We start from the raw sequence: 19,187 nt of genomic DNA, 5'->3' as shown, positions 1-19,187 counted from the left end.
CTGGATAGATGCGGTTAGGGTTACGGTTGCGGAGATGTTAGCGCGTGTGTGTCCCAGGGATGTCGGCCTGGAACAGAATTAGAAGGTGTGAATAGGCGGAGGTAGAGGTGGAGAGGCGATACGTGGATCGCGGGGAGGATGCTCGGTGTCCTGGCTGTTGGGAGCTCGGGGTGTAATAGTTGCTTCATCCCTTCTCGGTGTGCCTTTTTTTTCTCTCTTTTTCCTCTCCATTTTTCCCTCTCTCTCTTTTTTTTTTTTTTTTTCCGAAGTGAATACTTCGGATCACGCGAGCAAGCTCAACTGAGCGTTCTTCTCTCCCTTTCTCTCTTTTTTCTTCTTTTTTTCTTTTTAGTTTTCGTCATTTTCGTTCTAGTCTTTGTTGTTTTCTTGGTTTTTTTTTGTTTTTGTTTTTGTTTTTTGGTCTTCCAGGAGCAGCGAAGTTGGCCGGGGAGTATAGGTTCAACTTGAGGTCGGAAGAAGAGTGGGTTGGCCGACGACGCTGTCCTAGGTATGGGTTGGTCAACACCTTGTGACAGGTGCACCTCTCGCCATGTAGGCGGCCTTGATTATAGTAAGAAAGAAGAGGAAGGAGGAGAAAAGAGGAGGAGGTTGTCTAGTTAGGGAGGTAGGGCCTAGCTAGACATAGACCGGCAATTATCCTAGGATAACAAACCGGGCTGAGATGAGTAGAAGGGCTCTGACGGTGGCGGAGGCGGAAGCGGAAGCGGAGAAGGTAAGGTCGGTATAAGGGAAGAATGTCGTAAGGAGGAACGGAGTATCGAAGTCGGAGAGCTTGGGTAGATTGGCGGGAACAGATCGAAGAGTGAAGGGTGACGAGTGAAGGGTGACGAGTAAAGGGTGACGAGTGACAAGGGAAAGGCGAGGATGGTTGAGGAGGTTAGTAGCGGAGTGTGGGTGCTAAGGGAATTTGCACTCAAAGACGATGAGGAAGGGGGAGGACGACGGCTTTATACTTGCCAGAAGGTACACAGGCGTCTATCTCCGTTGTGCGGGCTGATGCAGGTGACCGAAGCAGCGAACTGGGTGGATGGGCTTAGCCCTGGAGCTGTACGGCGAGAGAGTAACAAGGGGAGTGCCAATGACTTTATATTATTTTGGAGTAGGCCAGGCATCTCCGATGGACAGGCCAGCCAGCCCCCCGAGATCGTCGGGACGAGGTGCCAGACAGCAGAGAGATGTGGGAGACTTCCAAGGCAAGCTGGCTGGGTGTGTGTGTGTGTGTTGGGGGGGGGGGGACGGTGTCGACAAAGTGTAAGTGTGAGGGTCTTTGCTGAGGAAGGTCTGAAGGATGTGCAGCAGACTCGACCCCAAAGCACGAGGGAGACGAGGTCCTTATATAACTTTTCAGAGTAGGCCTGGAGGCATCTCCGTTGGGAGGTATCTCCGATGTGTCAACCAAGCTGATGAACCACCGGGCTCAAGTCAGTGGCTCAGGCTGTTCCGCGATGCACATGTCCACGGATGAACCATAAAAACTTCGACACGAGAACCATCTCGTCTCTCTTTCCGCACACTTCACACTACACACAACACTGACTGTTGAGCCATGACCTGGGAACGGGCGACTCAAGTGATCCCTTCCACGCAGCAGTCAATGATACACATAAAGCATCTACCGTGACAAATTTGGTATCACCCAACACGTGGGAATACAAGGTTGATGTACTGGATTCATATAATCATCTCGCCATGCCCTACGTCTTTGCTCCTAAATCATTGCAAGAACTCAGAAACATATGCCTTGCGGTAGTCGTTGGCGTCGAGGTCGTTGCTCCTGTTCAAGGGCGTCCACTTTGGTTCTTCCTTGAAGAGGCGCATGGCTTGGATATACTGTGGCGTAGTGTCAGCATGCTCAAGAGTAGCCTCGCCGCCTGAAATACAGTTGCGGATAAATACGAAGTGTGGACGTACGTTCTTCTCGTCAGTCGTGAATCTGTGGTAGATGCCGGCAGGCAAGATGATGAGGTCGTCCTTGACGGGTGATTCTTCGTCAGTACATTTGATCCTCTGGACCACGACCAAGACCTCCGGGGCCTCAAATGGGTTGAATCCAGCGAAAGCGCCGCAGATGTCCCAGCTTCGGTCGCTGTCGACCATCTCATGACTTACCTTTTGCAGCGCGATGCGCACCCAGGCATCGTCCCGGCTGCGCACGTCAAAGTACCCCTGCCCGTCGCGGATGTACCGGATCTCCTCGTCCTCGTGGAGGTGCTCGTGGAAGAAGCTCTTGACCTTGTCCTCGTACACGTCGCCCATCTTCTCCGGGCTGACGGTGATCTCGTCGCGGTTCTTGTAACCCCGCTGGGACGCGAGGGCGTCGACGCCCTCGAGCTCTCCGAACTTGAAGTACAGCACGCCGAGCTTCTCGAGCTCCGAGGCGTCAACGTCCTTGCCGCTGTCGTGCGGGAGGCGCTGGTCGCCCTGTGAGGTTGGCGATGATGTGGTTAGTGGCGTGCAGTGAGAAGCAGGTGGCGCATAGATCGTGAATGAAAGAGCCCCCCCCCTCCTGCAGTCTGTGCTGAGGACGATATTGGCCCTGCTTGTCTGGCACACTGCGTCGGTCTGAAGGCGAGACAGCGTGACAGTCGATACAGCATGAATGCTGGCATGGTGGTGCTGCTGGAGTGACGGCGACGAGCCAAGACCTGGGTCGAGGAGGCATCGTTCGAGCATCAATTGCATTGCCCAGTATCAACTTACCTCCTTGTTGTCGTACCAGTAAGCCCTCATGGTGACAATCCAGGTGATTTCTTCAGAACGAAGCTTCAAGGTATTCCCTAGTCTACCAGAGCGGGTTGCCTCAGATATCAGCTTATAAGTCTTTGCGAGCAGACACGGAGATCCTCTCACCTCAGCTCGCTAGTTTCAAGACCCGTAAATGGAACTGTGAGATGCTTACGTAGCAGGGTGAAAAAACACTGGGCTCGAGTGGAAGTGCCCGCGGCCCAGAAGAATAAGATTCTGGGACCCCTGCTTGGAACCCGATGGAAAAGAGCCAATTACAGGGCCGTATGGCGCCATCTGCGCACCCCTCTCTCCGGCGGCCGGCCCCAAAGTGACGTCGCCAGCGGGGCTCGCGTGGCCAGATCAAGGGTCCTTACTCATTCATCCGCAATACATTCTCGTTACTGCCAACAACGGTCCATAACGTGTCCTGCGGCGGACCGGCCGGGAAGGGCCTGTCACTTATGGATAGGAATGATGGGTGCACACTATTCGGTTTCACCCTTTGGTTGTGGACCAGACGGTGACTCAAAGGAATCGGATGGTTTTTCCTCCTCCCAGCGACGACAGGAAGCATGTGGTGTGGTTCGGGGCGTCGTTATGGCCGCAGTACGATCACTGCAAGGCTCTGTCTCTGTATCCGATATGAGAACCCCGGATTACTCGTACGCAACCACCCAGCTGGAGCGCATTCTGACGTAAGCTGTGTCATTATATGCTTGGAAGCTGACCTGACATGAGTGGCAGCAAGTGACAATGTCAGAGGTGTACCCCGGGACGCGGCAGCCCGCCAGCATCACCAAAGTCCTATATGCAGGCGCTCAAGGGTATCTCTATTGTTATAATTGCTGTAGTCGTGCTTCTAATCATATTCCTGCCGCTTGTCCCAGCAGATTGTTGCAATCACACTCGTGGTAAGTTATGCCCCCAACGTCTTGGGATGCTCAAGGACAAGAAGCGTGACTGTTCTGTAGCTCGATGCTCGCTCAGACGGCCTGGAGGATGTATTGTGCAGATTTTTTTTTGGAAGGGCGGAAACAAAAACGAATTACCGGACTTCGGGTGGCCCCGCGCCTGCAACGGCAAAGTCGTTGTTGACGTTGTCGGCAGTCTCCTCTCTCCTCCTTCGCTCAAATAGCCGACGCCAGAAGGCTGGCGGGTCCAGCGGTCTCGAACCATTGTGCATGGGAGGGTAGACGTCATTAAAAAAATACCATACGTGGCCAATAACAACGCCCATGATCTCGTCCTTAGGCACAGTTCCATGCATAACGAGGCTGAAGCCCATCAGGACCCACGGCAGGTACGGCGCCGTGAACACCAGCAAGCCGAGGAAGCTCAGCTGCGTGTTGGGGTTGCGACGCGACCAGATGTAGACCAACGTGGAGGACAGTGGGTGCCCAAGGAAAGGCATCGAGACGAGCGGTGACATAAGGATAAGCGACGCCATGGCGTACATGAGCAGCCATGAGAAGTGAGCCGGCGATCGGCCCGAGGACTCTTCGAGCAGGCGGGCGTATCGTTGGAGGAAGTAGACGTGAAAGAGCAGGTCGAGTGTGAATGGACCGAAGTAGAGGAACGTCGTCAGGAGGCGCCAGTACTACAATGGGTTGCGGCCCAAGTTAGTGGCCGACTTGCCAGCACCGAGCGACGGGGACAAATGAAGACAGAACATACCTCGCCCTTGCCAAACACTGTGCGGACGCTGTAGAAGAGCTGGAAGGGGGTCACCATCTGGCACTGCACGAGGGCGCTCGTCAGGACAGTTGCGGTTGTCCACCAGCGGGTGACTATGGGCATCTCCCAGAACCATGCCTCGAGCGGGAATCGGCCGCCATCCCCCATCATCTGGTCCATGGCTGGCGATTAAGCTGGGGATACTGTCGTGGCGTGGTGTTTTAATGTTGGATCGAGGCAGAGCGGCGGTGATGTTCGGGTGGGCGTACACGGCTGGCGGGTGGAGTTGGGTCGCCTCGAATGAAGCCAGGTATGGTAGAGTGATGATGCAAGATGTATGCGGAAGTGTGAGCTGTTCAAGATGGAGCTGCCACATGTGCGTGCATGGAAGTGTCGCAGTGTGGGTGACGGCAGGTTGGGGTAACCAGAGCTATCTGGCCTTATCAGCAATCAAGGTGGGCTGACAGCTGCTTGTCCCGCGGCTCGGCTTAATGCTGTGCCAGGCACCGAAAGCGTCCAGTGCGGCGGCAAGGTTCCTGCATCTATTTAAACTTGACAGCAAGCCCGAAGTCAGAGACAGGCTGCCTTAGCAGTGAGAGTCAATGGACAAGACAACACCACATTTGAAGCCTGTCAGCAGTCCCGGCTATCCTCTGGAGCCAGCCAGCTTTGTGGTAACGAGAGCCTTCCCCACAAGGGCCAAGTGCGGGTGTACGGGCTTCGACTCAGGTCTTCCTTTACAACTTCGAGGTGAGCGGAGCACATGGATCACCAGGGTAGCCCAACTGATTGGGTGTATTGCAGATAACCGTTTCTATTCTCACTCTTCCATCCTGAGTGTGTTCGATTTCGAGTGGACGACAAAGATGACGGCCCAACCCGCCCCAGGTTGATGTTGTTGTCGAAAGTGTGGCAGGTGGGGCGCTCTTCAGGGACACCAGACCCCCCTGTAGCTCGTTGACTGGCCAGGGGTCACTTGTGGCGGCCCAGCGTTGGCACGCGCATCCGCAGCGCGTCCATGTTTCTTGCAGCGCTCGCTCCTGCCGTCGCAACGGGAGGGTGTCGCGAGAACGCCAGCCACTCCATTTTCCACTCTGCGCCCGCGAAACCCTGCATCTCCATCTCCACCACGCAAATCTCGAGACCACGACAACAACTGCACAACCACGCCACGCACCTGCCGCGCATCACCGGGAATATTAATAATTGCAAGAGACCGTCCATTGCCATCAATCACCACCAACTCTACATCGCCAAGCCCGACAACTCGCTCCGGTCGAAGCTAGCCCGCTTGAAACCCCTACTGTAAACAAACCCGAGCTTTTGTTGCGACAACACGGTCAGCCAACGCGCATAGTCTTCCTCGGCAGGAAAAGTTCCATCTCCGCGCCACCGCGACCAAGATCATCTTGCGACTACATATCCTTTACGCCTAGTGGCACTGCATCACCGGCGATGCGGAAATCGACAGTGGGGACCTCTGCGCGAGGAGGCCGAGGAGGGAAAACAACGCCAGGCGCTGCGCGGTCGGCAGGAGGTCAGGCGTCGGGGAGCGACTCGCGCGCGCGAAAAACAGCGTCAGCGGCTGAGCGTAGGTCACTTCAGGCCCCAGGACTTTGTGCACATGCACAGCTGAAGCTGGAGCAAGATGGTTAACACGTCCTTACAGCCGGAGACCCCGTACCAATACCGCGCAAGAAGAGATACAGGCCGGGCACGAAAGCCCTCAAGGACATTCGGAGGTTACAAGCCAATACAGACCTACTGATGAGGAAACTCCCCTTTTCACGAGTGGTAAGCGAGTCCACGAGCATGTCCGAATATCCTGTCCTGCACCACCAAACTGACAAGGTCTGCTTTGTAGGTTCGTGAAATCGCGTTGACGATGCGCCCTGCCGACTCGGGGATGCGGTGGCAGTCGCAAGCCATTTTGGCCTTGCAAGAAGCAGCCGAGGCGTTTCTAGTACATCTGTTTGAGGACACGAATCTGTGCGCGATACACGCGAAACGTGTCACGATTATGCAAAAGGATATTCAATTAGCAAGGAGGATACGCGGTGTATGGGGTGGACTGGGCTAAACGCCACAGTGGGCAACTGTGCTCTGCTCGGCGACAACGACGGGGCGAGGAACAGGACTTTCTTGAGCTCGACACCAGCTCGTGGTGTTCGACCGTTGCTTGCCTTGCAGGAAGCAATGCAACCTTTGCTCCATATGACATTTGATGATGGCTGGCGTTTTGGAGTTCCATGGCGGGTTTCCACTTGGGTTTTCTTGCTGAAGGATCACACTCTTCTTGGGCTTGGCAGATACCTTGTTCCTTGCATATATTGGCGGTAGTTTACCCTGACATACAGGGAGAAGAATCAGATCAGTGATTGGGAAGGCGAGCTTGGTGCTTCGCCTATTCCATCGTTTGCCAATGCTGCCGCAACACATCGATCCTGATGATACAATTTTGGTGAGAGGGCTCCCGAAGCCGTTGCGTCGAGGGGTCTTGGTACGAAGATAAGCGCCCTTGACATGGATACACCACCCTTGCTATCGAGTGAGTATCGTCTCGAAGACCTTTAGCCACCCTTGTGAACCGGTCAAATCGCTGGGCACGACACCTTGGATATGCAGATGCCCGCAAGAGGCGGGCGGCACGTTGTACATTACTCAGGCAAGGCAAGTGCAAGCTTTGTATTTCGTGATGCTGCATGGTGTTTTCGCCTTTGCTCCTCACGATAATAATAGTCAATTGCCAAGGCGCAACCAATCACCTCGCCGTCCAACCACACGCCGTGGCCTTCTACCCCATACTTTTCTTTTTTTATGTACCAAACTCTGTCTGGCTGGTTTCTCCACACCAGCTCAGGAAGCTGCCGAGGCGGCACCCGCTTCTCGGTGCCCGGACGGGGACCCGGTCGATTACGTCGTGGCTGCACATCACCCATCTTGCAGCTCACGTCTTCCTCCTAATCTCATTCGATCTGCGTCCCAACTCTACTTTCCCCAAGCCTGACCTCGGTGCCACACAACACGGAGTCTCTGCATGTCCGCATCATTTAGCCCATTCTCCAACATCAGACTCTCCTCTAATATCTGAGCACTCACCCGGGAGTCAGCCTAGTAGTTAACACTTACAGCAACCCAGCCTCTCTCATAAGTTCCTCCCCTCCACCTCAGCCGCCCTACGTAATCGTCCTGTACAGAGTACATTCGCCCCCCCCCCCTCCCCAGTTAGACAAGACGACAGACACAAACAAGAATAACGACGAAAAGCGAAAGAGAAAAATAAAAGACGAAGAAGAAGAAGAAAAATGTCGGCGAGAATCCTCCTCTCCCGCACCGCCCACGCAGCGGCACGGCGCACACCAATCCCTCGCGTCACCAACACATCCTCGGCGTCGCTCCCAGCAGCAACGCTCCGGCACCACGCCTACGGCGCCGGGCTCGGCATCTCCCTCGCATTCGGCGCCACCTCTGCCGCCGGGCTTCTCCCCCCGAGCCGCAAACCGTCATCTTACCTCTTCGACGGGCCTTTCGCTACGACAGCGACGACGACCACGCAAGACCGCGCCTTCTCCAGCAAGCGCGGCGGCGACACCCAGGGCAAGAAGCAAGGCGGCCTGGACCCGGAGCTGCTGAGCCAGTTGTCCCGTGGCAGCGTGACGGGGTTTCTCGCGGGCCTGCTGCTGAGCGTCTTCAGCAAGACCCTGGTTCTCCTGGGTGGTGTGGCGGTCGTACTGACACAGGTACGCCCCCCCCCCCCCCCCCCGACTGTTTCTTGCCATTCCGTTCGCAAAATAGCACGCTAAACTAATTCACACCGGTCGAACAATAGGTCGCCGCGCGGTACGGCATCGACATTGTGCACCAGCTCAAGCTCAAGCAGAGAATAGGCAACTCCAAGGTGCTCTCGGCCCTCGAGCGGGACCCGGCGTTCAAGCTGTCGTTTGGCTTCTTCTTTGCCATGTCGGCCTTTGTAGGGTTCTAGATCCAGAAAGCCCAGAGTGCCAGCCAATACATGAACTGCTGCACAAACACGCAATCACAGTCAACGGGTTATTCAATTCCCAATAGCCTAATGCCTCATTGATTTGCTATGGCGAAAATTGGTCAAAAGGGCTGTGTCTCCCGCTCCAGCCATGTCAAGGCAAGCTCGTCGTCTGCCAGGTAGTCCTTGGTCTTGGCCCAAATGTCCGCGTTGTACTCGTTTAGCCATCGCTTCTCGTGGATCGTCAGCAGGCTCTCGTCAATCAGCCTGCGGCAGTACGGCGCCATCGTTACGTGCTCGAATCCGAGGAACGGCTTGTCTCCAAAAGTGTGTTTCGTCTTGACTTCCTTGACCATGATGATGTTCTCGATGCGGATGCCGAATGAGCCGTCTTCGTAGAACCCCGGCTCGTTGGAGATGAGGTTGCCGGGCGCCAGTGCAACTTCCGAGAATTGGACGCGGGTGCCAATGCCAATGGGACCCTCGTGCACATTAAGGAATGACCCGACACCGTGGCCGGTGCCATGTCGGTAGTCAAGACCTTGTTGCTACAATGGTTGTCAGTACAGTTGGCTTAGCAGACTTGTCTCGACTTCACGTACCCAAAGGTGTTGCCGAGCCAAAGAGTCCAGGGCAAACCCAGTCGTCCCCTTGGGGAAGATAGCAACGTCTAGGGCGATATTGCCTTTCAGGACCAAGGTGTACGCCTCAATCTCAGCCGCGGTAGGCTCCCCAAAATGTAATGTGCGTGTGACGTCAGTGGTTCCATCGAGGTATTGCGCGCCAGAGTCGCACAGGTAGATTGCCTTGGGGTCGATCGTTGCACAAGCGCCCCTCTCGGGCTTGTAATGAATCACGGCAGCACTATTTGTCACAGTTGGTCAGCATCCCTTTGGTTGCGACACACGACAGCCTGGACGTTGACTCACTTGGCTCCTGTTGACGAGATTGTGTCGAAAGACAAGCCAACGTAGTCCTTTTGCTTCGAACGGAGCTCCTCGAGCTTGTCGGCCGCCGTGACTTCGTCGATCGTCGCCTTCTTTGCAATTAGCTGGTCCTCCAACCAGGCAAAATACGCGATAAGGGCGGCACCGTCCCGAATATGGCAAGACCGCATGCCCTCAAGCTCGGTCTCGTTCTTGACTGCCTTGGCATCGCCAATTGGGCTTCGAATCTCCTCGACAAAGTCGTCGCCACCCAGCGCCCGCTTCAGTGCCCATGAGGCCTTGTTCGAGATCAGGAACTTGGGTGCTTCGCCGGACTCGGGGATGCCCTTGGCCTGTGCCGACTCGCCCAGGGCCGTGGCATCGTTGAAAATGTCGGAATACGGCTTCACTTTCACATTGTTGTCGGCGAGGTACTTCTGGACGTGCACGTTGAGCTTGCTTGAGTCAACGTACAGTATCGCCTCGTCTGCAGTGATGATGGCGTACGAGAAGAAGACTGGGTTGTAAGGGATATCGTTGCCCCGCAAGTTGAACAGCCAAGCAATCTCGTCGAGCATGGACACAACGAAGCCTGGCGACTTCTTCTTCTCGAGCTCTTTCCGTAGGTCGGCGAGCTTGGCGCCGACATCCTTGCCGGAATACTTCTTCTCCAACAGGATCACAGGTTCGTTTGGTTGCTCAGGCCGGTTGGCACCCCAGACCTTGTCCACCAGGTTTTCCGCCACCGGCTTCAGCTCTTTACCACCACTCTTCTTGATCTTCTCGGCGAGCTTCTTTGCTGCACCACTCGACAGGAGCGTCGGGTCGACGGCCACCACTTTGCCTCCAGCTGATTGCTCTGTCGACCACTCCTGCCAGGTGGGAACGTCCTGGATGCCCTGCTTGAGCAGTACCCAGTTGCTGTCAAGCTGCTTGGCGGCCTGGTTGAAGTAGCGGCCGTCGGTCGCCAGGGCAGCCTTGTCCGTGGTGATTACGGCACACCCAGCGGAGCCCGAGAAGCCCGAGATGAAGGTTCGGCGGGCATCGCAATGGGCGATGTACTCGGATGAGTGACTGTCCTCGGACGGGACAACTAGGAGGTGAGGGTGCGCGATTAGCCGTTGTACTTGACTTGCAAGCATGTCGTCATGGAACACCCATACTGTAAATGTCGACGCCATTCTCCGACATGAGCTGCCGCAGATGGGCGAGCCGCTGTGTGGTGTTGACTGTCTCCATGTCGAGGGCGGCACCGTCCGTGCGTAAACGGATTTGAACCCGAAAGTTGGAACGCGGAATACTCCTCGCAGATGAATAAACAAGGCACGGGCGGCTGCAATGAAGGCTTGTCGGTCGGACTAGAGAGGATAGAGCCGAGCAATGGGAGGACGAGGAAAAGGCACGGGGGCACTTAAGGCGGGAGAAGACCGCTGTGGGGAAGAAGGAAAGCCTGGGAGAGAAGGGCATGCCTTCGGATGAGCTGTTCCCCGCCAAAAGCAGAAGCTCAGATCGGACCCTTCAGGCCAGGAAGGGAAGAATGCAGGTGGGTGGGCAGGAGCAGCAGCAGCAACGCCACCACAGGCACGAGACCAAGACTTCAATCGCGAGCGAGCGCGGGGGAGCAGTCGACAGCGGAACCACAGCAGGTGGGAGAGCTACTTGGCTGCAGTATCAAAGTCGCTGGTGCGGGGGCAGAGGGGTGTGGCCCGACTGGAGAACACGACCACACCCCTGGCGGTTGCGGACTTATCTACAAAGACCACTGAGCCGCCAAGCTCGTGACATGGTGGAACAACGCGATCAGTGAATAGCTCTTGGGAGAAGAGAATGGATCCACAGAGCAATATGCAAAAGGACATCTGATTTGGCATCTGAGTGGCCATGCATGCGGTGTTCAAAAGATGTGGCCCAGCCAGAAGACACATGATCAACTTCACAATCACAGGATACCTAGAGCTAGCCCTGGGGGCACACTGTGTGTTCCGAGTCCTCTGGGAACGAGAATATGTAGATACTTCTCACTGGTAATATTCCCACATTGCTGAAGCATGGTGGAGTCAGTGGTGGGCCGGGTCTGTTCCACATGAGGAAGCTCACAAGCATGAACTGACGGCGATGTCTCATGGGCGCGGGCAGAGACGGGTGGCCACGGTGCAATAACAGCGTCCAACAAGAATAGAAGTATATTGAATATTCCCCGAAATACCTCGCCCGGAGCAAAGCTATAAAGGCAGAAAGGGTATTGGAAACATCGAAAAGACGACTTCCATTCCATCACCGTGGGTCGTTCGTGTGTTGCATGGACTGTTTGCACAAAGCAAACGACGCCAAAACCTGGCAGGTATTCTGTAAGCACAGCTGTGTAAGGAAGGCAACCACGAACTTTATTTGAGCTACTGCAAAATTCCATGATGCTTGGATCGACTTCAAAACAGCGAATCTACAAGCGAATGGGCCAGGTCCGCATGGCTTCTGCCTCTGTGGTTGTGCCTCCAGCACTCTGTTAGGCCCGCTGTGACTGTCATGCTGTCCGCTACTTGCACGACTGCTGCCCCACCAAGATGCCTCAAATCATTCTTTGCGCAGCCTGACGACGAGCATCACAACTGTCAAGACACGGCCTCTCACCAGCATCCGACAGCTGCCTTGCCTGACACGCAGAACGCGCCACTTTCCAACCATGTGCATAAGCCTGCAGCATCCCTGAGCTCTTCTCCTCCTTGCACTCGAGCTTTCCCTCCCTTCACCAGCCGGCTCACCCTGAGCTGCAGAGTGCAATGGATATACAAACCCCAACCTCGTTCGCAGAGGTTGAGCAGCTCGTCGAGAGACTCTACTCTCCAAATCAGCCACAGGTCATTGCCCGCATCCAAGAGGTGCTGCAGCAGGTCCAACGATCATCCGAGGGTTGGCAGCTCGCTTCAGCCCTGCTCGAGCGTCCCAACGTGAGCGTCAGGTTCTTCGGCGCGCTGACGGTTATTGTCAAGCTCAACACGGAAAGGTATTTCAGTCATTTGGGTGAGGACGGTGCAGTGGTTTTTACTTGCTGACTCCAGACACAGCTTATCCGACGATGATGCGAATGCGGTTTTGCACCAGCTGGTCACCTGGCTCATCACTTCCACCCAAGACCAGTCCGCTGTCATCGTCACCAAGAAGCTGTGCTCGGCGCTTGTGACACACTTCATCCATTATTCACATGTGTGGCAGCGGCCTGTCGGGCATCTCGTCCGCTCGCTGCAGAACGGTCAGCCAGCACCTGTCGAGGACAGTCCTGCTCGAGTGGGTGAGGCCATTGAGGCGTTCAGCACAGAACGCGCACTCACGGCGATCTGGTTCACTGCCTCCCTCGTTGAAGAAGCTGGCAAGACAGATCTGAAATCGACCAAATACATTGGTCTCCACGAGCGCCTCGTGGCGAGCGCAGAAGATCTCACAGCCTTACTTGGCAGTTTCCTCAGATCCTCTGGAAATAACGCTAGCGCACAAGTGCGACAAGAAGCCATCACCTGTTTGAACTCATGGATCACTTATGCCCAGAAAATCTCCAAACACACTTTGACGTCTGCACTGCAGAGCTTGATCACGCCCACGATAGAATGCCTACTTGTGGACGATCTGTTCGAGTCCTCTGTCGAACTGCTGACGAGCACCTTGGAGGATTGGGAAAGCTTTTTCACGGCCGAGCACTACTCGATACTCTACTCGGTCTTTCAAAGTCCGTGGGCGCAGCAACGGTACCAAACACTACGGCAGGGCGATTTCGAGTTTGAGTCTCTTCAGTTCGGTCTTTTTATGATCGCCTTCGCCACCTCTCGTGTTGCCGAGTTGACGGACAGCTCCAATCCCAGCGCACAATCTATCCTTACAATTCTGGTCGATTTACTGAAGGTCGAAGGCCACCCGACGGTAGAAGACAAAATATTTGTGCCTCTACTAGAGTTCTGGTCCAATTTTGTCGATACTCTGACGATTGAATACTCTGGCGACCTGGTATGGGATCAGCCGCCCTTGACTTTTGTCAAGGAGGTGGTGTCACACAGCTGGCGCAAGATCCAATATCCGTCGTCAAGTACATACGTAACTTGGGACTCGTCAGAGAAGGCAGGATTCGGAGACGCTCGTCGAGATGTTGCTGATTTGTTACAATTGGTGCACGGAATCACGGGTCCTCCACTTGTCGCTCTGTTTGTTGATTACATCATGCAGGCCCTAGAGCAGACAAATTGGACAGAGGTAGAATCTGCAACGTTTTGTCTTGGTGCGCTCTCTGACTCAGTGTCGGACGACACTTGCGATGACATATTGGTCAAAGTGTTCGGGTCGCCTTTGTTCGAGCTGCTGCGCCAGCGCGACACAGTCCCAGGCCGGGCAAGAAGGACCTGTCTGTCCTTGATAGAGCGATACTCCGAGTTCTTTGGCCGCCACGAGCGATTTCTGGCACCCGCACTGAACCTACTGTTTAGCGCCGTTGATGACCAGCAGTTGGCGATTTCTGCCTCCAAATCGGTGCATACGCTGTGCTCGTCGTGTAGACAGCTACTTGGACGCGAAGTCGATGCCTTCATCGGCCAGTACGAGTCCTTACGGTCGAGTCGAGAACTAGAATCGATAGTGGAAGAGAGGATTGTTGGAGCCATAGCAGCCATCATCCAGGCGATCACAGAGACCCAAATCAAAGCAGAGGCTTTCCGCAGACTGATTTTGGTAGTCAGTCAGGATGTCACGGCATCTCTGCAGTTGCATTCCACCGGAAGCCAGGCCATCGAGCCGCAGGAGCCAGTAAGTCTGGAGTTTCTAGATCGCTCAAAGATTCGAAGCAACTAACACTGGAATCACTCAGATATTACGTCGGGCCTATGATCCGGCTGATCTGCCGACTGTGCCTGTGCCGGCATCCGAAGTAGCGGTGCTACTTGCGACAAGGTCTTTGCGATGCCTTCTGAGCATCGCGAAGGGGCTACAAGCGCCGTCTGAGCCGGAAGATCTCGATGCTGCTTCCGGTGCGGACGGTACCAAGACCACGCCAGAAGCATTAGCTCAGACTCAAATGGAAATCTTGGTATGTGTGCACATTTTCCAAGGTTGAATTCAATATTGCTCTTTTTCTCAGTCCATCAAAAAATGAGGAATACCATCTCGGTCATCGTTTAGCCTGCCCTGCCCTCGCCATGATTCGGCTACTAACAATTTCTTAGACTGTATTGGCGCAACTCAAAGACACATTCTCATATAGTACAGAGGCTGTTGATGTGCTTTGCGCCATTCTGCGAACGGGGTTCCCAGAGTTGGATCCGGGTCCTTTCGTATTTGAACCGCATATGGTTACTGAATTTCTCACCAGCGCCTGGCAAAATCGAATTTCTACAGTAGTCAATACTGCGTCAGCGTTCCTAAGCTCCCTACACCATGGGAAGAGCGGAAAGGAAGACGTTGAGACAGCACTGCGCCGTCTTTTGCAGTGGACTCTGAGTGTCCTACACCAGCTCAATGGTAGGTCAAAGCCACGCTTTCCGGGCGGAAAAGGTCCCACTGACGCAGGGATTAGCATCGGACGACGACCCGGAACTTGCCCAATACGGGGTTGAGCTCGTCCAGAAAGCGATCGTTCAGAGACCAGAGGTGGTCATGTCTCAATCGCCAGAATCTCTCGAGTTCATCTTCGAATTTGCGTTGAAGCTGTTACGTGGCAGTGAGCCGCTACCGAAGGCTGCGGCCGCTGATTTCTGGGTAAGCCTTGATCGGATGAAATAGCAACTGTTGCCTTGACAGGTTGTGCTGACTTTCCACCCTCACCCACTGGCAGGCCACACTGATCGTGGCAAAGTCTGCCGACCCCAATACACAAGCAGCTCTTAGCAGCGCCCTAAACCACGTCGGCCCTGTCCTCTGCCAAGCCTTGATGCAGAACGTCGGCGGCAATGCCGCACGCAGCGAACTGGACAAGCTGTGCGACCCAATCAAGAAACTAATCACCGCCAGCGTCCATGCCCGTCAATGGCTCGAGAGTGCCTTGGCAGACCCTGCGTTCCCCAGCGACAAAGTCTCCGCGAAGGAGAAGGAGCTGTTTGTGAAGAAGCTCGTGGCTCTGCGAGGCCAGCGCGCCACTAACCAGGTGGTACGGGAGTTTTGGCTAGAGTGCAGAGGTCAGGCATTCATGTATGCCTCATGATCTAGGACTGCGCAGGCATAGCATGTCAGAGAATGTGAATATGGCATTGATCAAAGTGTGTCCCATCTTCTTGGGTGGATTCCGTGCCTTCACTTACAGCATATAGACCGCGTGGAGTCGAAGGCATTACCATATTCTACCCAAATGGATGCAGTGCTCGAGTTCCGTGTATTTGCAAGTGTGACTGCGGCTCTGTCTTTGAAAGAATGTCTATACTGTGATCATATTCTTATCCACGTCTTTAGAACGGAGAATGGCTATCATACACAGGCCTCCACGCTATCCTAGGATAATCCATCAGGGAGTGCCGAGTAACTTCCCAACAAATATAGTTATACAAAATCTCTCTCCATACCCGGCCCATGATCATCATCATCACCGGGCAGAGGCAGATTACGAGCTGCTGCCAGCAGTAGTCGGCAGCTTGACCGTGAACACGGGCCCGCCCAGCCCGACGGCCTCGCGGACCAGGCGCATCGTGTCCTCGGCAGACTCGCGGGCCTTTTCCGCGCCCAGGGCCTGCAGCTCCTGGATGTACTTGCCGCCCTTGAGGGCCAGGGCCTCGTGGTACGCGCCCTCCACGTCCTTGAGCTCGCGGACCAGCGCGTCGGCGGTGAGCTCCTTCAGGTCCTTGAGGGAGGTGCCGCTGAGGTGTGCGGCGAGGGCCTCTGGTGTTGTTGTCATTGTCGTTGCGGGAGAAGCAGAAGAAGAGGAGATATTGCTGGTGTTGAAGGAGGCGTTGGAGCACTGCGACAGGATGCTGAGGAGGTTCGCCACGCCTGGGCGGTTCACTGGGTCGTAGGTGACTTTGTTGAGGGAGTCGGTGACTGCCGCGTTTATGCGCTGCCTAATTTCCTTCTTGGTCGAGGTGATGTCTATCCGGGATGCCTCGACTGGGGACGACTTGGACATTTTCCGGTTGGGGTGTTTGAGAGACATGATCCGGGGGGAAGGGGCTGTTTTTGTTTGAGGCCAGGGTGTTAGTTGTCGGGCAAAGAGGGTGATGGGCATCGAGATTCAGAAGTCTCAGGAGTAAGCAAAGACTGCACTTGAAAGGCACGTACTGGTTATCGTCCGCGGTGACACGAGGCACTCGGTGTTGTATGTGTGGTTGAAGTTTGTCACGCACTCGCGCGAGAACTCGAGGTGCTGCTTCTGGTCCTCGCCCACGGGGACATGGGTGGCGCGGTGGACGAGGATGTCGGCCGCCTGGAGCACCGGGTACGAGAAGAGACCGAGCTTGAGCTTTTGGGCGACGTCGTTGTCGAGACCCTCTGCGTCGTCGCTGAGATGCATCTTGCTCTGACGAGTGAATCGGCGTCAGCGGAAGCAGATAGGGATGGTAGTACGGAGAAGTTGGATGGTGGGGGGATGGGAAACTCACCTTCCATTGTGTCATTCTGTTGAGATAGCCCATTGATGCTGTGCAGCTGAGAATCCACATGAGTTCTGTATGCGCCGCAACCTATTCAGACACGAAAAGTCAGTCCAGGTGATACGAAGCAGTGATATGCGGATACCGCGACAGCCAAAACGCTGAATCCGACCCCAAACATCTGAGTCGGAATGCACAGCATACCTCGGACTGGTAGAAGATGGTTGACCTCTCCGGGTCCAGTCCAATCGCCATGATTGCCGCGAACATCTCCTTCTTCTTCTGCATAAGGATATGGGCGTCCTGGGGCATCGTGATGGCGTGCCAGTCGACGATGCAGAAGAACAGTTTTGCCCCGGGGGGTGCTGCGTCCTGCATCAGCTTCCATTGCCGCAGGGCTCCGAAATAGTTGCCAATGTGCGGTACGCCGGTGGGCTGGATGCCCGAAAAGACGACCGAGTCGTTGGTCAGAGTGCTCAGGTCAATGTCCCGTGCATGGGTCCGGGCCGGCTGAGAAGGCGATGCTTTTATCAACTCGAATGGATCGAGTTGCCGCCGGTTGTTTGTCCGCGAGAATGGCCGCGTGCATTGCGGTGATGTGCCTCTGACGAGTCTCGCTGCTGTGGCCACCGCGCGAGGCCGGTAGCCTGCGAGCACGGCGGACGACATCTTTGTGGTGCCGTAGGGCGATCGTGAGATGTGTGCAAGCACCGCAAAGTAAAATGGACCACGGTGGAAGGTGCTGTGCAAATGTTAGTGACGAAAGTCGGATACTCGAACTATCAGGGGGCACTACACCTTCAGCTGTATCACCAAGATCTCGGGGTTGTCTTATGCTACTCAGTCATCATGAACGCCATGGGCGAACAGTCCACGTCCAATCGACAATCTTGAGATGTTCGACTGCCAATTATTAGCAGCAGTAAGGGCTTGCTGCACAGTGCTTCATACAGTCGACACGGTGAGACTTTCGTGAACACTGCCCTTTGAGCATCGCATCGCATCTTTATGGCAGATCAAGCGACAAGGCCACTACGCTTGCTGGTGCACTATTCCTAGCATAGCGATAAAATAGTAGCTCAGATCTCCCGCAGCTACTCTATCCGAGGGCCTTCATTCCGAGGGCGACAATTGATGACCCAAGGGTCCGCACTGTGACTACAGGGGTGAAGATTGACGCCAGTAATACCCGACTGCTTAATCATGGCTGTGTGATGTACAATATATACAGCTGTTTCTACAGACTCTCAACAGCGCCTAGATGCTCCGGTACGCAGTAAAATACACGATCGCGAATTGCCAATCCTGCCTACAGATTCCTGTAGCGCTCACTCGCCAGCAGCTCCTTGACCTTCTCCACAGTGCCGAGAGTCTGGTCACGTCCCAGGAGCTCCAGCTTCTCGTCGACAATGGCCTTCATCTTTGCCGCCTCGGCGTCCATCTGCTTACCAGGGCCTAGAGGGCGAGATTGTTAGTATGTGGAAAACGCCATCAGTCCTTGGCAGGGGCTATCAAACGTACTCAGCTTGCTGAACTCCCAGATGTTGGCCTTCATACCAATGCCATAGTATGCGTGTTTCTGTAGATACGCCAGCCAGATCTGCACTGTTTCCGGGTGACCGTCTCTGATCTGAATGAGCCGCCGTCTTGTGATTCTCTCAAAGTTCTCCTGAGACTTCTTGTGGATGAAATGTCCCTTTGGTACCGTCCACCGCTCGGTGATCTTGGGGAGCGGCACGGGGCCAAAGGCCGGGAGCTTGAGGTAGTATGCCGCGCGCAGGGCAAAATCGACAAAAAACTCGAGGTTCTGAACGCTGTATGACCGGAGCTGGAGATCGCACGAGGGGACACCGTACTCGGCTTCGCGCCGCAGGGGCTTCAGGTAGAGGGCTTGTACTGCTCGTGGCAGGCGGATTTCGTTCTCTTCACGAGGATCGGTGAGCTCGTTCCTGGGTATAGCAGGTCAGTTTTCGTCGTGGTCGCAAGTAGTCGGGTCCCGGAATCACATACACCAGCTGTGGGGGCTGTGTGGTCTCTTTGGCCGGTTGAGGTTGGGTATCAACTCTGTTGGTTGAATCGTCAGAATTTTGCTGATTTGAAGTTTCACTCCTTCGTGGGTGCGCCCTACAGTGTCGCTTGTGTCCTGGCTGCCGAGAGACCTGCGATCATGGCCCGGGACGGCTGCGCCTGTAATGCGGTTAGCCATTTGTCGCGAAGCTCCGTGCGAGCGGGTCGGGTTTGCGCACCAAAATTGGCCTCGAGATGGCCTGCCATATTGGCCGTATTACTTGCGAGCGTGTCATGGTGCCG

The 19,187-nt window shown here is 55.1% G+C and overlaps 7 protein-coding genes across 7 annotated transcripts; 3 read left to right on the top strand and 4 right to left on the bottom strand.

Annotated features, from left to right (window-relative positions):
- Positions 1 to 1,311: 1,311 nt before the first annotated feature.
- On the bottom strand, positions 1,312 to 2,894 carry B0I36DRAFT_315290 (uncharacterized protein). Its single transcript, XM_046152866.1, has 4 exons — positions 2,722 to 2,894; positions 2,131 to 2,442; positions 1,933 to 1,992; positions 1,312 to 1,851 (listed from the first exon to the last, which is right to left on the bottom strand). Exons 1-4 carry the CDS (start codon positions 2,749 to 2,751, stop codon positions 1,735 to 1,737), a joined length of 519 nt encoding a protein of 172 aa, XP_046017126.1. The 5' UTR covers positions 2,752 to 2,894; the 3' UTR covers positions 1,312 to 1,734.
- Positions 2,895 to 3,793: 899 nt separating this feature from the next.
- On the bottom strand, positions 3,794 to 4,602 carry B0I36DRAFT_372218 (Der1-like family protein; the record flags this gene model as incomplete). Its single annotated transcript, XM_046160096.1, has 2 exons — positions 3,794 to 4,345; positions 4,423 to 4,602. 2 exons carry the CDS (start codon positions 4,600 to 4,602, stop codon positions 3,794 to 3,796), a joined length of 732 nt encoding a protein of 243 aa, XP_046017125.1.
- Positions 4,603 to 5,765: 1,163 nt separating this feature from the next.
- On the top strand, positions 5,766 to 6,645 carry B0I36DRAFT_73864 (histone-fold-containing protein). The gene is made up of 3 exons (XM_046163305.1): positions 5,766 to 6,013; positions 6,092 to 6,216; positions 6,287 to 6,645. The coding sequence occupies exons 1-3, from the start codon at positions 5,878 to 5,880 to the stop codon at positions 6,500 to 6,502; spliced, it is 477 nt and encodes a 158-aa protein (XP_046017124.1). The 5' UTR covers positions 5,766 to 5,877; the 3' UTR covers positions 6,503 to 6,645.
- Positions 6,646 to 7,578: 933 nt separating this feature from the next.
- On the top strand, positions 7,579 to 8,549 carry B0I36DRAFT_73842 (uncharacterized protein). Its single transcript, XM_046163304.1, has 2 exons — positions 7,579 to 8,162; positions 8,252 to 8,549. The coding sequence occupies exons 1-2, from the start codon at positions 7,728 to 7,730 to the stop codon at positions 8,402 to 8,404; spliced, it is 588 nt and encodes a 195-aa protein (XP_046017123.1). The 5' UTR covers positions 7,579 to 7,727; the 3' UTR covers positions 8,405 to 8,549.
- On the bottom strand, positions 8,527 to 10,569 carry B0I36DRAFT_236036 (aminopeptidase-like protein; the record flags this gene model as incomplete). Its single annotated transcript, XM_046149440.1, has 4 exons — positions 8,527 to 8,952; positions 9,007 to 9,268; positions 9,334 to 10,423; positions 10,494 to 10,569. 4 exons carry the CDS (start codon positions 10,567 to 10,569, stop codon positions 8,527 to 8,529), a joined length of 1,854 nt encoding a protein of 617 aa, XP_046017122.1.
- A 1,352-nt stretch (positions 10,570 to 11,921) lies between these two features.
- B0I36DRAFT_262707 (armadillo-type protein) lies at positions 11,922 to 15,666 on the top strand. Its single transcript, XM_046151156.1, has 6 exons — positions 11,922 to 12,331; positions 12,387 to 14,112; positions 14,174 to 14,392; positions 14,529 to 14,823; positions 14,879 to 15,060; positions 15,137 to 15,666. The coding sequence occupies exons 1-6, from the start codon at positions 12,108 to 12,110 to the stop codon at positions 15,500 to 15,502; spliced, it is 3,012 nt and encodes a 1,003-aa protein (XP_046017121.1). The 5' UTR covers positions 11,922 to 12,107; the 3' UTR covers positions 15,503 to 15,666.
- On the bottom strand, positions 15,667 to 19,151 carry B0I36DRAFT_381085 (uncharacterized protein; the record flags this gene model as incomplete). Its single annotated transcript, XM_046160841.1, has 8 exons — positions 15,667 to 16,458; positions 16,567 to 16,804; positions 16,887 to 16,967; positions 17,082 to 17,619; positions 18,191 to 18,332; positions 18,399 to 18,826; positions 18,888 to 18,941; positions 19,006 to 19,151. 8 exons carry the CDS (start codon positions 19,149 to 19,151, stop codon positions 15,896 to 15,898), a joined length of 2,190 nt encoding a protein of 729 aa, XP_046017120.1. The 3' UTR covers positions 15,667 to 15,895.
- Between the last annotated feature and the right edge of the window lie 36 nt (positions 19,152 to 19,187).

This window comes from Microdochium trichocladiopsis (assembly GCF_020744255.1).
Source record: "Microdochium trichocladiopsis strain MPI-CAGE-CH-0230 chromosome Unknown B0I36scaffold_2, whole genome shotgun sequence".
Lineage (NCBI taxonomy): Eukaryota > Fungi > Ascomycota > Sordariomycetes > Xylariales > Microdochiaceae > Microdochium > Microdochium trichocladiopsis.
The sequence above is the reverse complement of the archived record's forward strand: the minus strand, read 5'-3'. Positions and strand labels throughout refer to the sequence as shown.